Source organism: Bubalus kerabau, chromosome 16 (assembly GCF_029407905.1).
Source record: "Bubalus kerabau isolate K-KA32 ecotype Philippines breed swamp buffalo chromosome 16, PCC_UOA_SB_1v2, whole genome shotgun sequence".
Lineage (NCBI taxonomy): Eukaryota > Metazoa > Chordata > Mammalia > Artiodactyla > Bovidae > Bubalus > Bubalus kerabau.
This window is the reverse complement of record NC_073639.1, coordinates 71,338,332-71,356,004: the sequence shown is the minus strand read 5'-3', so window position 1 is coordinate 71,356,004 and position 17,673 is coordinate 71,338,332. Positions and strand designations below refer to the sequence as shown.

Genomic DNA, 17,673 nt, shown 5'->3' with positions numbered 1-17,673 from the left:
AATTGTGCGTGCCCTATGAGGGAGGAGCGAGTCAAGCACCCCTATCTCTCAAGGAGATCTCTAACTTCGGGGTTCCCTGTCTGTTTTCACCTCCAGGAAATTCCAAGGGCCGGTTAACTTGGGTGCCACAAGTAATCAGACAGCGGTGGAGAGCCGAAGGTTCGCTCCAGTGCTGAAGTGCAGTCGACACCAAGCGACTTTCCGCGGTGAGTCCAGGATCTTTGCCTGGCGACCCCATTGTCTGAGCGCCCCGCACCGCTAACCGCCGGCCTCCCCGCCCCCTAGCCACCCCGCAGGTCTCGCTTCAGTTGGGGGTGGGGAGTTGGGAACTGTAGTGAATGGGAAGCGGGGTGAACAAAGCCAAGCTCCCGCCATTCTCCGCCTGCGCCCTTTCTAGCCGCAGCGCGCTGGCACCGGACCCCGAGGTTAACCGGTGCCGGGAACCCCAGAGCAGGCGAAGTGAGGGTTCGTGGCGAGGGCCTCAGCAGTCAGCACCCAGGACCACCTTAAGAGCGAGCCCCGCCCCGGGCCCAGAGCTCGGGCTGCGCTGATTGGTGCAAATGTAATGGCTGAAATTGATTGCTGAAATGCAAAACTTGTTGCTGCTTCTCCCGGCTCTAGGCGAGAGGCAGACACAGAGAGGGGAGCCGAGACCCTCGGAACGCCCCACGCAGGGCCCCCCCCGCCAGCCAGGAGAGGGGTGCGCGGACCCCCCAGAGCTGCCCCCGCCCCCTCCCATTCCGGGCTCCGAAAGCGCACCCGGAACGCCTTAGCCTGCTAGCCCAGCGTGGCCCCCCAACCCGCATACGCCCCCCTCCCCGGGTCCGAGGGCGACTTGCGAAGCACCTCGGCGCGGAGGCAGGGAACCCTAGCCTTGGAGCGCCCCAACTCCTCGTCTGCTGCCCGCCCGCGCCTGGAACGGGGCTCGGAGATCCCCGCGAACTCAGAGACCGAACAGCAGAGGACAGAAGCGGCAGGCAGCGGACGTGGCCGCGAAGCGGCGCGCCGGGGTGCAGCGCACCCGCCACGGAATAGGGGAGCCGCGCCTTCCACCAACCCTCGGTTTCAACCTCGGGCGCCCGCCGCTCCTCCTCAGCCCCGCTGAGCTCCCGGCTCGGGGGCGGGCACCAGTGATGCCGAGCGGAGCTTCCAGTCCTCCGACCCGCTGAAGAAGCAGTAGCCGCTTGCTGGGGCCGACGGGGACTGTGCGAGCCGATCGTGCTTGGCTGAGGCTCCGGCTGCGGAGCGCGGGGACTTCGGGGGGAGGGGGGGAGGGACCGCTCGGTCTGTGCCCCGGCGCCAGCCACGGCTTTGAAGGGTCTCCCTGCCTGGCCCCTTAGCAGCTCCGCCACGGACTCCGGGAGGCTTCAGGCAGCGTCCAGGGGCTCCCCATCCAACCTGATCGGACTTAAGAAGGTGATTGCTCTGCTTTCCCTCCCTCCTTCCCGCCTCCTTCCCCCCACTTAACTTTTTGTCTTCAGTCACCCGCAGCTCCGTCCCCTCCCCGCAAACCCACCCGCGGCTGTGCCAACCGCCCGGGGCATGGGCCCCTCAACACGGCTCCTGGAGGCCCCGCGGCGCCACAAGATGTGAGAGGCTCGCGTCGGGCAGAACGAGAGCTTCGGGAGAGGAGCTGATAGCCCCAAGCCTTCACAAGCCAGGCGAGGTGGCGGTGCGCGCTGCGTCCCGGCGGTGCTGAGCGTCCGGGAGCGCCCAAGCCAGGGCTGGAACGAGTAGCTGGCCGGAGGCGCGCCGCGGAGAGCAGGCTGTCATGCCCTATTGATCCCCCCGCCCCCCGCCAAGTATGTTTGGGCTGGACCAATTCGAGCCCCAGATCAACAGCAGGAACGCTGGCCAGGGCGAGAGGAACTTTAACGAGGCCGGACTAAGCATGAACGCCCACTTTAAGGCCCCGGCTTTCCACGCGGGGGGACCCCCTGGCCCCGTGGACCCTGCCATGAGCGGGCTGGGCGAACCCCCGATCTTGGGCATGAACATGGAGCCTTACGGCTTTCACGCGCGCAGCCACTCGGAGTTGCACGCGGGGGGGCTGCAGGCGCAGCCGGTGCACGGATTCTTTGGAGGCCAACAGCCGCACCACGGCCACCCGGGAGGCCACCACCCCCACCAGCATCACCCCCACTTTGGGGGCAACTTTGGCGGGCCGGATCCAGGGGCCTCGTGCCTGCACGGGGGTCGCCTGCTCGGCTACGGCGGCGCGGCCGGCGGCTTAGGCAGCCAGCCGCCCTTCACCGAGGGTTACGATCATATGGCTGAGAGCCAGGGGCCGGAGAGCTTCGGCCCGCAGCGACCCGGGAACCTGCCGGACTTCCACAGTTCGGGCGCCTCGGGCCATGCCGTGCCTGCCCCATGCTTGCCGCTGGACCAGAGCCCTAACCGAGCCGCCTCCTTCCATGGCCTGCCCGCCTCCGGTAGCTCCGATTCCCATAGTCTGGAGCCCCGGAGGGTGGCGAATCAAGGAGCCGTCGACTCGCTGGAATACAATTACCCGGGCGAGCCGCCCTCGGGACATTTCGACATGTTTTCCCCCTCTGATACCGAGGGGCAGCTGCCTCATTATGCAGCGGGTCGTCAGGTTCCCGGGGGCTCTTTCCCGGGTGCCTCGGCCATGCCCAGAGCTGCAGGCATGGTGGGCTTGTCGAAAATGCACGCCCAGCAACAACAACAACAGCAGCAGCAGCAGCAACAGCAACAGCAGCAGCACGGCGTGTTCTTCGAGAGGTTCGGCGGGACCCGCAAGATGCCCGTGGGGCTGGAGCCTGGAGTCGGCTCCAGGCACCCGTTGATGCAGCCTCCCCAGCAGGCCCCGCCGCCCCCGCAGCAGCCGCCCCCGCAGCAGGCCCCGCCGCCCCCGCAGCAGCCGCCCCCGCAGCAGCCGCCGCCACCGCCTGGGCTTCTAGTCCGACAAAATTCGTGTCCGCCCGCGCTCCCGCGTCCCCAGCAGGGCGAGGCGGGCACGCCCAGCGGCGGCCTGCAGGACGGGGGGCCCATGCTGCCCAACCAACACGCGCAGTTCGAGTACCCCATCCACCGGCTGGAGAACCGCAGCATGCACCCTTATTCCGAGCCTGTATTCAACATGCAGCAGGCGCCCAACCAGCGGCTGCAGCATTTCGACGCACCCCCCTACATGAACGTGGCCAAGAGGCCGCGCTTTGACTTCCCGGGCAGCGCGGGAGTGGATCGCTGCGCTTCGTGGAACGGCAGCATGCACAATGGCGCTCTGGACAACCACCTCTCGCCCTCTGCCTATTCCGGCCTGCCCGGCGAGTTCACGCCGCCTGTGCCCGACAGCTTCCCCTCGGGGCCACCTCTGCAGCATCCGGCCCCGGACCACCCGTCCCTACAGCAGCAGCAGCAGCAGCAGCAGCAGCAGCAGCAACAGCAGCAGCAGCAACGCCAAAACGCGGCCCTCATGATCAAGCAGATGGCGTCGCGGAATCAGCAGCAGCGGCTGCGCCAGCCCAACCTGGCCCAGCTAGGCCACCCCGGGGACGTGGGCCAGGGTGGCCTGGTACACAGCGGCCCAGTGGGCGGCTTGGGCCAGCCGAACTTTGAGCGCGACAGCGGCGGCGCGGGCGCCGGGCGCCTGGGCACGTTCGAGCCGCAGGCGCAGCACTTGGCGCAGGAGAGCGCGTGGTTCCCAGGTCCGCATCCGCCGCCCGGCGACCTGCTGCCCCGCAGGATGGGAGCTTCAGGCTTGCCCTCCGACTGCGGCCCGCACGACCCAGGACTGGCGCCGCCCCCTCCGCCCGGTGGCTCGGGGGTGCTGTTCCGGGGCTCTCTGCAGGAGCCGCTGAGGATGCCCGGAGAGGGCCACGTGCCCGGGCTGCCCTCCCCTGGCCTGCAGTTCGGGGGCAGCCTGGCCAGCCTGGGCCAGCTGCAGTCGCCCGGGGCTGGGGTGGGGCTGCCCAGCGCTCCCTCCGAGCGCCGGCCCCAGCCACCTGATTTCACGGCGCCCGCGCTCGGGGGCCAGCCTGGCTTCCCGTTCGGCGCAGCGAACCGGCAGGCCACGCCGCACAGCGGCCCAGGCGTGAACTCGCCCCCGAGCACGGGCGCGGGCGGTGGCAGCACTGGCGGTGGCGGTGGCGGCGGCGGCGGCGGCGCATACCCGCCGCAGCCTGACTTCCAGCCCAGCCAGCGCACCTCGGCCAGTAAGCTGGGCGCGCTCTCGCTGGGCTCCTTCAACAAGCCCAGCTCCAAGGACAACCTGTTCGGCCAGAGCTGCCTAGCTGCGCTCTCCACAGCCTGCCAGAACATGATCGCCAGCCTCGGGGCCCCCAACCTCAACGTGACCTTCAACAAGAAGAACCCGCCCGAGGGCAAGAGGAAACTGAGCCAGAACGAGACCGACGGCGCGGCCGTGGCCGGCAACCCGGGCTCGGATTACTTCCCAGGAGGGACTGCTCCTGGGGCTCCAGGGCCCGGAGGCCCGTCGGGGACAGGTAGCAGCGGCTCTAAAGCCTCTGGGCCGCCCAATCCACCCGCCCAGGGGGACGGCACTAGCCTCTCCCCCAACTACACCCTGGAATCGGCGTCGGGGAACGACGGCAAGCCGGTCCCCGGGGGCGGTGGCCGGGGACGGGGGCGCAGAAAAAGGGACAGTGGTCACGTGAGCCCCGGGACCTTCTTCGACAAGTACTCAGCGGCTGCGGCGCCGGACAGCGGGGGCGCGCCTGGTGTGAGCCCAGGGCAACAGCAGGCGCCGGGCGCAGCCGTCGGAGGAAACTCGGGAGAGGCTCGCGGGGCGCCTACGCCTCACGAGAAAGCGCTCACGTCGCCGTCGTGGGGGAAGGGGGCCGAGCTGCTCCTGGGGGACCAGCCAGACCTCATGGCGTCCCTGGACGGTGGGGCCAAGTCGGAAGGTAGTTCCCCGCACGTGGGCGAGTTCGCCTCCGACGAGGTGAGCACGAGTTACGCCAACGAGGACGAGGTGTCTTCCAGCTCCGACAACCCCCCAGCCCTGGCCAAAGCGAGTAGGAGCCCTCTGGTGACAGGCTCGCCCAAACTCCCTCCCCGTGGGGTGGGCACCGGGGAACACGGACCGAAGGCACCCCCGCCCCCGCTTGGCCTGGGCATCTTGTCTACCTCTACCTCGACCCCTGACAGCTACGGCGGAGGGGCCACAGGCCATCCCGGCACGCCGGGCCTGGAGCAGGTTCGGACCCCGACAAGCAGCGGCGGTGCCCCGCCACCTGACGAGATCCACCCCCTGGAGATCCTCCAGGCACAGATCCAGCTGCAGAGGCAGCAGTTCAGCATCTCTGAGGACCAGCCCCTGGGGCTCAAGGGTGGCAAGAAGGGTGAGTGTGCCGTCGGGGCCTCGGGCGCACAGAATGGCGACAGCGAGCTGGGCAGCTGCTGCTCCGAGGCGGTCAAGAGCGCCATGAGCACCATTGATCTGGACTCGCTGATGGCAGAGCACAGCGCCACTTGGTACATGCCGGCTGACAAGGCTTTGGTGGACGGCACAGAGGAGGACAAGACGCTGGCGCCCTGGGAGAAGGCCAAACCCCAGAATCCCAACAGCAAAGAAGGTATATGCGCTGTTCCCGGTTCCTTTCTCACCTGGCGGATGCGCGCCCCACCCCCATCGCCGGCCTTGGCGTCTGCCTTGAAGGCTCCAGAAAAGGGGAGGGTCCCTCGGGGTCGGCAGGGCACAGGGCCTTCCTGACGCCCAGCTCAGAGCCGGTACCCTTCCTTTGGTCACCCCAGGGGCTCCGTGGGCAGACCCCCTTCCCTCCCCCTAGGTGCTGCCAGGTAGATCCTAGTTTCACAGCTGTAGTAGTGATAACTTAAAGTGGCACCCATTGGGGGACTCTTGTAGAGCATCCCCTGTCAAGTTGTAGCTGAGTTTCTGGGTGCCCTGAGGACTAGGCCTCTTCCCTTTCACACTCAGACCCCGCCTCACCCCTCAGCGTTCAGGCCTGTTCCACTTTTCAGGAGTTTCCTAGCGTCCTCCCGCCCCCCTCCAGCCTCCACTTCCTGGCAGAACACCTGGGAAGCTGTGTTAACGCCTCCCCATCTTTTCCTAGTCCGCCAGCCTGCAACTTGAGCTCCCTCGCGTGTGCCAGCATCTTTGGGGGAAAAAGTTACCAGTTCTGGTGTCCGCAGCATCATTCAGAGGCAACGCCTAATTTGACATTCGTTCCTAATGAATAGCTGTTTTGTCTCTTCTTAACGATTAGAGTTTCATTGAAAAACTGGAGACCTGTCAGGGTTGTAGGAGGCAGGCAGCCTTTTCAGAGTGCACCTCCTTGACATTTGGTTGGGGCGGGGGAGTGGTGGGCGGGAGTCAGGGTGGGGTCTACTTGGCAGAGACCAGACCAGTCGACCAGGGCATCATTTGTGCATGGGGATATGGATATATATTCGTAAGACACAAAGGACCCGAGTTTGTCAATATCTCGCCTGGCTTTGGTGACAGATGTCGGCTCCCAGTACTCCTTTGCATTCTAAGCACTCCCTCCCTGTCGGGCCTGGAGGCCTTTAAGGTGGGTGGGGTGGGGGTTAGTAAAATGGACCACCATTGCCATTAAAGTAATAATAGTTTTTTTTTTTTTTAAACCTAAAGGTGACCTGGGCTGTAGTAGATATCTGTTTTATTTTTTTATAGGGCCTTTTTAGGTAGCATCATTTTCTACCCACCCCATTCCTACCTTTTGCTTTTAAACCTCCCTGAATCCTCTTGGTCTCACCAGGCTATTACCTTGGAGTCTGTAGCTGGTGATTTAACTGTGTCTTTAAAAAAAAATACGTCCAATGATCCTTGCGTTCTCTTAGGGTGGTTCTCCTCTGCCTTCAGTTTCTACCTTCAGTTTTAGCCCACATCCTGCATCCTGCAGTCTTTTGACCCAGGGTTTAAGGTGCCGGTTGGTTTTAGGACCAGGGGATGGGGGCAGAGGGAGAGGGGGAGGGGACGTGCGGCAGGAGTTGGGTGGCTCAGAACTCCGGGCTTTCACCGCCCGTCCCGGGTAGCTTTCCCGCTTGGGTTTTCTAATTCATGAATGCGGCCTTGCTGCTTTTCTCTTTGTTCGCCTACTGCCCAGCCTGGGACGCCGCTCTCTCATTTGAAGCTGGGTGTTTAGCATGCACAGCAGACGCTGCGGCCAGCATCAGCATTCTCCAAGCTTCTCCCAGGCAAGGCCATAAATTGGTTAGTTTGGGACCCTCTGCTGCTTCTCCCTGGCCCCCACCTTTTTAAAAATGGAGTTGGACTCAGCAGCCTGGTCGCTTTGCCTCCCTTCTCTTTTATTTTCTTGTACACAACATCTTGGTCCTGCCGATCGATAGCTGGTTAGCACAAATGCCAGCCCCTGTCACTTCTACCTGGCTTGGCCTGGCTGCCCCTCCCCCTCTCCCTTCCCTCCCCCGCACCCATAATTAAGACCACATTGGCCAAAATGGTGTGAGAAGAGTCAAAAAGAAAAAAAAAAACCCGATTTAGAGAATTAATAAAGAAAAACCAATAGCCCTTGGCCTGAAAGTCTTTTGAAGGGCCTTAGGTGCAGAGGAATTGGGTGGTTGTAATGAGATTTTTTTTTTTTCCAAGGTGTTGCACTGTTCCCTTCTCAGCCAGACTCATCTTCCTTTGCAGGAAAAAAAATGCAGACTGCGAATGAAGAAATGTCATTAAAGAAATGTTTTGTTTTGTTTGTTTCAATATCACCGTCAGGAGAAGGAAAATATTTTTTTGGAAACAGATGCTAGTCAGTTTCGGGGTTGATTTCCCCCTGTACGCTAAACACAACCCTCCCCTGCACACAGGAGATGGGAAACTTCCTCCAGGGACCGGCTTCGGGGCTGGCTGCCTTAGAAGCCTCAGCAGGGACACCCACTTGACCTCCTTTGTCTTCCACTCTGTGATGTAGGAAGGACAGTTTCCTAGATAAAGCCCCGAATTGAGGTCACTCACAGCTTCTGCAGCCTTGGGACTGCTAGTTAAGGCTTTGTAAGATATCTGCATCTGATTCCTGCTCCCTTACTGGTAGTAAATAAGGACGATTAAACTTTTCATTATGATAACACCCCGCAGCTCCATCTGCACATTGTATAAATAGGTACACAGAGCCTTCAACGGGCCCCCCGGTGCCCTGGTTGAAAATCAGAATGAAGTGTACCCCTTCAAAACAGAGTAGAAAGAGAGGGAAAAAAAAAAGAATTGAAAGGAAGGCATCCTGCTTTTCTGTAAACACAAGCCCAGGGTCCCATCAGCCATGAAGCAGCTTTGAATGTACCTTCTCTAAGTTCCAACCCCAGCGAGCACTGTCTTTCACCACCCGCCCCCATTCCCCCCACCTCAGGCAAAGCCCATTTTTTGTAATGATATTTTATTTTGTCACGCCATAAAACACGCCAGTACTAATGTGATTAAATATTAACACCGTTTCTGAAATTTCCTCGCTCCGATGACAAAATACTAGTTGGTCTTTAACAAAAATGATCCTGCTCAGATTGGAGAGGACGTGCCCATATTGTCTTGTGGGGTTTAGATGTCCTTCGGAGGGGAGGGAACTTGACTGGCAAGTTACACTTCTCAGAAAGTCTAGGCCAGAATCACATGTGATGATGATCTTTTAAAAAAAAAAAAAAACAAACAGGCAAGTGAGCCTCTGCAAATTATGCTTCCTCTGACTTCTTAATCAACCCGCCAAACAACTTTTATATCATGAGACTCTAGGTTTCCTCGTGAGATTCTGTTTGCACAGAGTTGGGGTGGCGGAAGGGTGAGGTTGTGCAAAGAGGGGGAAAAAGAAAAACCAGCCTGAGTTTGGGCCTATTCAGACATCTATTAAATCAGTGAGGATTACCTGAATTTGAAATTAGTTTGCAAAATCATCCACCCATCTTTGTAATAGGTGTCTAGCTATGGAGGAATTTCAAAACCCAGAGAGAAAGAGAAATCTTAATAGATTGTAGATAAAGGATATTAAGCTTAAAAAAGTATGTCCCCCCGTCCCTGCCCACAGGTCCCTCATAGGTTTCAAAACTTGAATTAACTCTATTCCCTAATAAGTTTACCCTTGCCAAACTTCCATTCTGTTGGCTGTTCTCTATCATGAAATCCAGAGATGTCTAGAAACACTCTTTCACACACATGGAAACGGGAGGGGTCTCCGTCTATGCTCTGCATGCAATCCAGCCCTTTTTGGAAGTATGATATTTTTATAGTGATGCGGGAGAAATTTTTGGAATTTCATGCTTCTCTCACTGTTCAGTCAGAGCTCAGTAAAGCGGTGCTGAGTAGTACTAGGCAGGCAGGATTTGAACGCTGAATTTCCTTAGTCGTGGGGGCAGGCAAGGGGGAAGACTCCTAGTGCTGTTTTTTTTTTTTTCCCTAAGTCGTTTTCCCCACTCCTCACACTGTGGAGAGAATTTTTAAGGCTCCTTCCAACTGGTTTTGGGATGGCGAAGCCTTGCAGTCCTATTTCCCCAAGAAATCACCCAGCACGGGTTGCATGCCTTCGAGTGACTTTTGCAGCCTCCGGAAGATGTAACCCAAAACTTCGCAGGTGTTAATCAGGGGTAATGTAAACAGATAGGAGCCCCCTTTGTGCAGCTGACGGTCTGGGCCTGCCTGCTCCCTGGCTAGTCCGGGACACACAGCTACTCTTCTTTGGTGCTTGTTTAATATTTCATGGTTGTAATAAACCTGTCTTCTCTGCCCGCCTCCCGACATAAAACCCCAACCTAACGCACATCTGCAATTATACATTTCTACTAAATATTAATAAAGGACAAGGATTTCCAAGGGGCTGAAGCTTATCGGCATTGAACTTGTCGTGGTTTCTGCCACTGGGTTTTTTTGTTTTGATTTTAAATAGGTTCTGCCTTCTAACATGGAATATACACTTAAATGTTATCATCTGTATTGATGTATACAATATTTGTAGATGGAAGGCCTTTTCTCAGGATAGCTTTCTTTAGCTTTCTTAGTTTAAACCTAAATTCATTTAGATTTCTGGTGAGGCCCCTCAGACCGGAAGAGACTGTTGAAATGTACTTCTATTTTATTGAGATTTCTAGGAAAGGAGTGAGGGTTAGTTAATCTCATTTCTCTTTCTAGCAATGAAATTCTATGATTCCTGATATGATTTTGTTTGCCTGACAGAGGTATTTAAATTTCCACAAAGAATCTTAATGGGTCCTGAAAATACAGCTGCCCTTGCCAAGAAGTTACTTGAGATTCTCTGGCTGATATAAAATATACATCTTTAATAAACAGTCCAGGAGGACCAGGTGAAACTAGAGGAGGGGCATTCTTCCCACTCTGGAAGGGCAAACTTGAGCCTATCTTTGGGATTTCACAGAATCTCCTGAACCCACCATATGCTGGAAAATTTAGCAAAAATCACCTTTCTCTCCGCTTGAGTGACAGTAACGTCAAGTCTTGTTCTTTGCCCAGGGAATGATCTGCTTTACCGAAAGCTGTTAAGAGATAAATACTCCAAGTAAGAAATACTGTATTTACCTACGTTTGGTTAATTTTAGAGATTGAAAAACTATAGCTTTATGTAATAGGATCAAATGTCCAGGCAGTGTGTGAGGGCAAGAAGGCCGCCCAAGCACATTGCAACACGAAAGCACCAAGCCTCTTAGATCAGAGGGGACCTGAATCTATGAGGGGGCCCCCGAATCTATGGGGGGATTCCCTGTAACTAGTGGGGTCACCTCATATCCTTCCCTCAATGCCCCCCTGCTTGTTCCACCCATGTCTTCGGTCTGGAGGGGCTGGAAGAACCCCAGCTTCATCGTTTTGACTCAAGTCAGGATTTTGACTTGCCCAGGCAACGTGTTTGTTTTAGGACGATGTCTATTTTTAGGCGCGTCTTGGGTGGACAGATTCTAGTGTGGGTTTTGATTGCTAGTGGCAGAGATGTTGATATGTACACGAGTGCATGATTGAGAAAAGAGACATTTGGGGGACATTTTTTAAGTTTCCTCGCCTTCTGGTACACCTTGGAGCCTGGCAAAGTGGTCTGGGGGCTGGCTTGAAAGAGTGTGGCCGACGTGCAGACGTGCAGTGTCTGCTCGGGGTCTGTCTGCAGCCCATGGGAGGGGAGCAGGGCCCATGGCCTTCTCGTGGGAAGGAACCCCTCCCCAGCATAAGCACATATACATATGCATGGCCAAGTATATTTCCATCAAATCATCCAGTTACTCCTTTAGTTTCCCCTTAATCTGCTTTCCGAAAGCAGAGTAGGGTTTGGGCGGAGGGTGGGAATGGGGGAAGCAGGGAGGGAAACCAAACCTTCAGTCTCTTTGGCCTTAGCTGACAGGTTCTGATTCTCTAAAGGACTGAATGAGCGCAAGTCCTAAAAATAGAGGAGGATTTTGAAGATCCTAATTACGAAATCTCGGCCTCCCGGGCCTCCCAGGCTGTGGGTGACTTTGATCTGGAGTATTTCGGTAGCAGACGCACGTCGTCCCTCGCTGGGTTCTGCGCGTGGAGGTGTCTCTGGCTGAGTTCAGCTAACTGAACTCTCTCCAGCCGGGGAGAGGAATCTTTTGAATCAGGGCCCACCACCACCGCCACCACCCCCTCCCCCATGCCCCCTCCCAGTGGTGGGAAGCGGACGCTGCTTCTTATTTATGGAAATTCCTCTCCTTTATTGTAATCTTTTGGTACCAACGCCTTGGCGGAGAGGATGCTGGGCTTTTGAATTAGTCACAGCTTTGCCTTCAGTGTCCTGGTGTACAGCAGCTCAGCCAACGGTCCCCCCAACTCACAAACCCAACCGGAAGGGAGAGATGGTTCCGGAACCCTGGCCCACCACGTTTTGCAGGATGGGGTTGCCCAGGGCCGCGGCAGCCTTGATCATTTTTTGCCATCTTCCAGTGACATGACAGCACGCATCCTCACGCAGCCTCGTGGGCCCATCGGTGACTCTAGGGTGTGGGTCGGAAGCTACCCCATGGGTGTGCACATCCGGGGCCCTGAACTCCTAACTTCACTTTGTGACCGGGATTGAAAAGCAGAATTCAGTTTCTTATACTTGGACAGAGAAGGGACGTTTGCGAGCCATCATTCTCACGGGGTGTAATTATTGCAGGACGCCGAGGCTTGCTTTGTCTGCTGGCTTGCATTTTAATCAGCGGCCTCTGAGGTTTGGGAAGCAAGAGGAGGGTCTGCTCCCAACATGGTGTTTGTCCAGGAAGGACAGGGGTTGGGGGGGCTATGAAGAGGCTGCCCAGACTCGAGAAATTCAACGGGCTCTTTTGCTGGGCCCCGATGGCTTTCGGTTTTGGTCCCACAAGTCCCCTTTGGACTGCCATCCTGGGTACCTCCTCCTGGGGGTGGGGGTGTCCATCGTAGTCCCAACATCCCACATTCTCGTTTTTCCTTCTTGGCTGAGAAAGTCGGCAGGGTTTCATCACCTCCACTTCCTGCAAAGCGGGATCAGAGGGAGTAGTTTACGGCGGTCGTGCATGGAACTTTTCACGATTTATGTACATCACCGTAAGGACCCAAATGCCCTTTAAACATAACGGCAGTTGAATTTAACAGTTCGGAGGCCTTAGCGCATTCACGATAATAAATTGGCTCTCTGAGTATCCCAGAAGGAACATCATACGTGGGATAGACTTTTCCCCAAAGAGGGGGAAACCTCCAATAAACATCCCCACGCAAACTCACACGCTAGAGGGAAAGCAGGGTTTTCTGTTCTGATCATTAAAGCCCAGGGGTCCAGCAGACTCAGCCCACCCCGCCTCCCCTGTAGCTGGTAGGATGGACCGTGTGACCCCAAGGCTCTGTCTTCTTCCCATCTTTGATGTCTGGAAAACCTTGGACCCTTTGGCGATCGGCCCTGGGATTCCCGTTCTTAGGGGGAGAATCTCTGGTTTTCTGGGCCTCAGTCTGACTTACCTGTGCTGGTGTTCAGTTTAGGTGAGTCAGGTATGTTGGAAGATGGATTAGGGACCCAAAGAGACCATTCTGTGGAGGCATCTTTGGGGCCCACTGACTCGGATGGCCTTTGGAAAGTTGGAGGGAACCTTCTCTTGTTTTTATCCTGCATGTCTCAAAAACCCTGTCCACGGCGACTCAGAAATAGACAACATTGTCATGCCTTTGCAGGAGATGTGGGCTAACTTGGGTGCTGAGACCCTTCCGGGCCTCCCCCCCTCCCTCCTCCAGAAGCCCTGTCTCTCTTGTGAGACCTAAGTGGCCCGGAGATGCGATCTGAGGATTTAAAATGAGTTTCCCCTTCTCATTGCTGATGATAATTTAAAGAGGGTTTGGGCATGGAGGTTTCCTTTGCTCTTAGAGCTCAGGTCAATGCTTTGACTGGAGTTGGGCAAGCTTGGGCCTTTTTGGCCTAGGTGACTTTGTGTTGTGCATGAAAGAAATCTGTCTGCCCCAGAGGTAAGGGCCCCAGTGATGGTGTTCCTGGTTGTATTTGGGAGTTCCTGCAATGAGAGGGAATGCGCACACATGTACACGCACTTGTACACACACACACACACACACACACACACACACACGGCCCCCTGTTCATCCAGTCCAGGGCAGGGTGTGATGTGAAAAAGATGGGACCCTTTAAAGTTACCGTGAAGCAATGTTTTCAGGCACGCTTGGATCTGGGAACACAAGCATTGTCGAGTGATTGGCAACGACCACCAGGAATAAAATACTTCTGAGGGACCATCTTATGATCAGAGAGGGGCCAGGGGAGTCAGCAGAAAACATAGCCTGCTTTGAAATCCCCAGAGCTCAGCCTTCCAGAGAAAGCCTGGCTTGGTTGAGAATTCACAGGGAAGTGAGCAGGTTCTACCCGGATCGCGTGGGCTGTTGGAAAAGTCCTTGAAATTCAAGGGCCTGAGTCCTGATGTGGACACTCTGTTCTTTCCTACCAGCCGGAAGGCAGAGAGAGAAACGCCAGCCGCAGTTAGGAACACTGGGTGCAGACTGGGGTGTAGCTTATTTTCTTTGCAGGGGACAGTGATTGAGGGATGGATGGAGAAGGGAAAAGTGTGCCCCTCAGAGTTAAAATGTTGTTTACCAACACGGGGTTTAGGAATGGAAAATAATTTATAAGTGTTGAAGTCATTTATAATACCATCTCCTGGGCGAGGCTGGGGGTTGAGGGCATGGCTTGGGGGCTGGTGTCAGCCCTCACAGAGGACCGAAAGTTCTTGGCTCAGCTCCCCACTGCTGGGCCTGGGGCTTCACATGACCGCAGCTGTATGGGGGAAATAGATGTAGGGGACCCAGCTTGGGGCTGATGACCGCATCGTCAGTCTATTGGCAATCAGACCCCCTTTCTGTGCAGTCAGAGGCCAGGCTAGACACGTGGGGCAGGAGGAGAGTGGGGATGGTGACCTGGACGGGCCCTGGGCTGGTTGAGCCCTTGTATTATGGCTATGGCCAACTTGCCCTACAGAGGAGCCGGTCCCACGGGGCCTGTTGCGAAGCATCAAGTTTCACAGATGCCCCCAGGTCTTTCCATAAAAGAGGGACGATGGGGGTGGGAAAAAGGAGTGACCTTTTCCCTGGTGACCTCATAAAGTGACCACTGATGCATCTCTTCCAGCACTGAACCTCTTGAGGGATATTCTTGTCTGTGACAGACCTCGCAGCCAGGTTCCACTGTCTTAAAATGCACACAGGGCCCCCCACACAATATGTATATATATATATATTTTTTTTTTTCCTTTTTTTCTGAATGGTAGGCAAAAAGGAAAATGCAAGTAAGTGACAAATTCAGCAAGAGAAAGATTTCCCTGACTTGAGATAAGCTTAGCGTGGAAAGGAGCTGGACACAGTAGAGGTTCATCTTCTTCCCATTTGGTGGGGGCGGGGACCCACGGTCCAGCCATCAGCAGCCCTTAAAACTTCTGTAGCAAGTGAGACCCAATTGGCTGAAAACAAATCAAACACTTTCATCCCCTGTGATGTAACTTTTAGTGGTTGTTTGATATTTGAGGGAAAAGAAAGGGAGGCTGTGGACCAAAATTTGTTTTTTGTTTTTTTTTAAACCGGAACAATTTCACGATCTTTATGCCGTGACTATTTCTAAATTGTCTGCGCATAAAGCTCTGGTTGCCTTTTGCTGGTTTCTGCTTGTTGTGCAGGCATGCAAGCCCATACCGCCGCTCCCCCCACTCGAGTACACACACAAGCACATACACATACACCCACATGCACACGTACAGGCCTTAGGAGTCTTAATAAGAGATGAAAAAATACATTTATTTTTTTCTCCAAGAAGCAGCTCCTACAAAGTTTTGGCCCCTTTGAGTTTTAAGTAGAAGCTCATTGATCTCCGTGTGGTCAATTTTTGCCGAATTTGTAATCCTGTTAGGCCTCCAGGAGAGGCATGATTAATTTACTTGTACATTTCACTATTTTGGGTCAGTTTAGTTAATAAGCATTTATTTTGTGCTCAGTGTGTGTGAAGCATTTTGCTGGGATTAGAAGTATGTGTGCGTGTATGTGTGTGTGTGTGTGTATGAGAGTGTGTGTGTATGCACTAATGGGCCTGCTCGCCCGTCACGGAATAAAGGCCCCCAGTCGAGGTTCCCACCATCTTCCCAGGGCAGAAAGGGAGGGTGAGGCCCCTCCAAGCATCTCTTGTCTGGAAGGAGGGAGAAAAAGCCCAACCCAGCAAACTCAGCCTCCCAGCGCTTCGGAGACGGCCAGAGAACATCCGCTTCCTACTGGTGTCTTGGTCCCCGGAAAGTTTCTGAACATTAATTCTTAATTGACTGGGAGCTGAGCGCAAACATGGAGGAGAGTGAGGGATCGTAAACCTTTTTGGGGGCTCCTTCCATGCTGCCCCTGGACAGACAGTAGTGCTGGAGTGAGTGTGTGTAACTTTTAGAGGAACGCCTGGCTTGACTTCCAAAGAAGGAAGAAAAAGTATGCGTAAGTCTCGAAAGCTGGGAAAAAGAAAAACAGAGCAAAACAGCCCACAGCTTTGGCGTTTCTGAACACTGAGTCTCAGAGGGGAGCGTGTGTCATTCTGGATGGTGCTGGTCTCTTCAGCTGGGCATCTCTGGGTACCAGCCACCCACACTTCTTTCTCCCCGGCCTCCCTGTAGCCTCCCTGTCTCTCTGCTTCTAGATGAGAGGTTAAAATTCCACTTTTATTATTATTTTTTAAAAGAGAGGTTTTGGTGGTAACAATTATAGAACAAAGGGGTTTCCTGAGCCCCCTCCCCAGTTGCTTAATGCCTGGCACATCAGTTTCTACCGAGTCCTTGCCTTTGCAGAACGAGGGCCGGACAGGAGTATTTTGGGCGCTGAGCCAGCCTGAAATGAACTCGAGGCGCTAGGGAAGCAGGCATTTGGAGAGATGAGGATACAATTTCTTTTTTTATGTGGGCCCGTTAAAGTCTAATGGACATCGGTGTCTGGCCTTAAATTTGGAGAGGGTCTTTATCTAACCCTTAAAACCAGAGTCATTTCCGATAATTACAACACCCCTGGCCAGACCACTAAATCTTCCAGCAGCTTGTCTGGAAGGCAGGTGGCGGGGGGTGGTGGGAGGGATAGCAGGCCACACCTGTTACCTGTATCAGCTATAATTATGACATTTCTGGGCTCCTGGTTTGAAAGGAGGAATTTATGGACTGAGTTTTGCCGGAAGAGAGCGGCCCGAGGCGTTCTGGCTCACGGCAGCAAAATCACGGGGGCCCCTGCGCTTGGTGTCCATCACCTCCCTTGCGTTTCCTTAATGAATTAATTTAGCTCCCCGACATTTGGTATTAAGTAAGTAGTTATTTTGGGAATCCAAGAGAGAAAGAGCTGGAAGACTTTAAAAAAAAAAACAAAAAACTTTTTTTGGAAAAAAGAAAAAGTATTGCTTTCTGAAGTTGGAGACGACTGGGCACCCAGGCGTGCTGCTGTTGGGGGGCACCCGCTGGGTGGGATGTGGCAGGCCATTGGCGAAGCCGGCTGGCCCCATCCCCACCTGTGTTTTGCTTCTCTACAGAGGCGATTTTTCCGTTGTTAAAGCTCGTGGAGGCCACAACACCCAAGCTCTATGCAGTTTGTTTAGAAGTATTGTTTGGATTTTTCTCACTTTTCAAATGGAGAGAAACTTAGTTTAATGGGAAAATAACAGTATTGCTATCTTGGTGTGTTTGCTTTAGTGTTTAAAAATAGTTTGTTTTCATATCCTGAATTTCATCCCTTGCTTGTTTGCTTGTTTGATGGAAACCCATGAGTGTGTGTGTGTTTGTATGTGTGGGGGGGTGGATACCAGCACACACAACTGCACACACGCACAGGCAGTCAAATGGTTGCAATCATGCAGCCAAAATCAGTTGCAATTTTAATGCTGCTAAAGGGACCCAGAGCGCTTGCTTTTAACTTAAACCATCTTGTCCCTTCCTCCCCCATCAGCACACCACTCCCAACCCCCCTCAGCAATATTTATTTCTTCCTTAAAAAAGGAATGCTGGGCCTGTTTGCTGAGGTTCCTGTTGGAATAGATTTTCAGGGGTTATGTATTAAATGTGTTTGAGGGCGATTTCAGCCCTCAGCCTGGTCGTCCCACTACTAATGGTAGCAGGGCCTATTATAGAGAGGCAAAGAATATTGTAAATGGCTTATGCAGAAAAACCATTTAGATAAAAATGCAATTTTCCCTTCTGCATAGAGTGCTAAGAATTAATAGCACATTCTTTCTAAATGGGTATTTTTAT

General features: G+C 54.7%; 1 protein-coding gene across 1 annotated transcript in view; it reads left to right on the top strand.

Annotated features, from left to right (window-relative positions):
• Nucleotides 1-616: 616 nt before the first annotated feature.
• The window catches only part of MN1 (MN1 proto-oncogene, transcriptional regulator), a 56,308-nt gene continuing 39,251 nt past the window's right edge, over nt 617-17,673 (top strand). Inside the window, exon 1 of the mRNA XM_055551080.1 lies at nt 617-5,558. Within this exon, the coding sequence (XP_055407055.1) occupies nt 1,805-5,558 (3,754 nt within the window). The 5' untranslated portion in view covers nt 617-1,804. The remainder of the gene's footprint in view (nt 5,559-17,673) is intronic.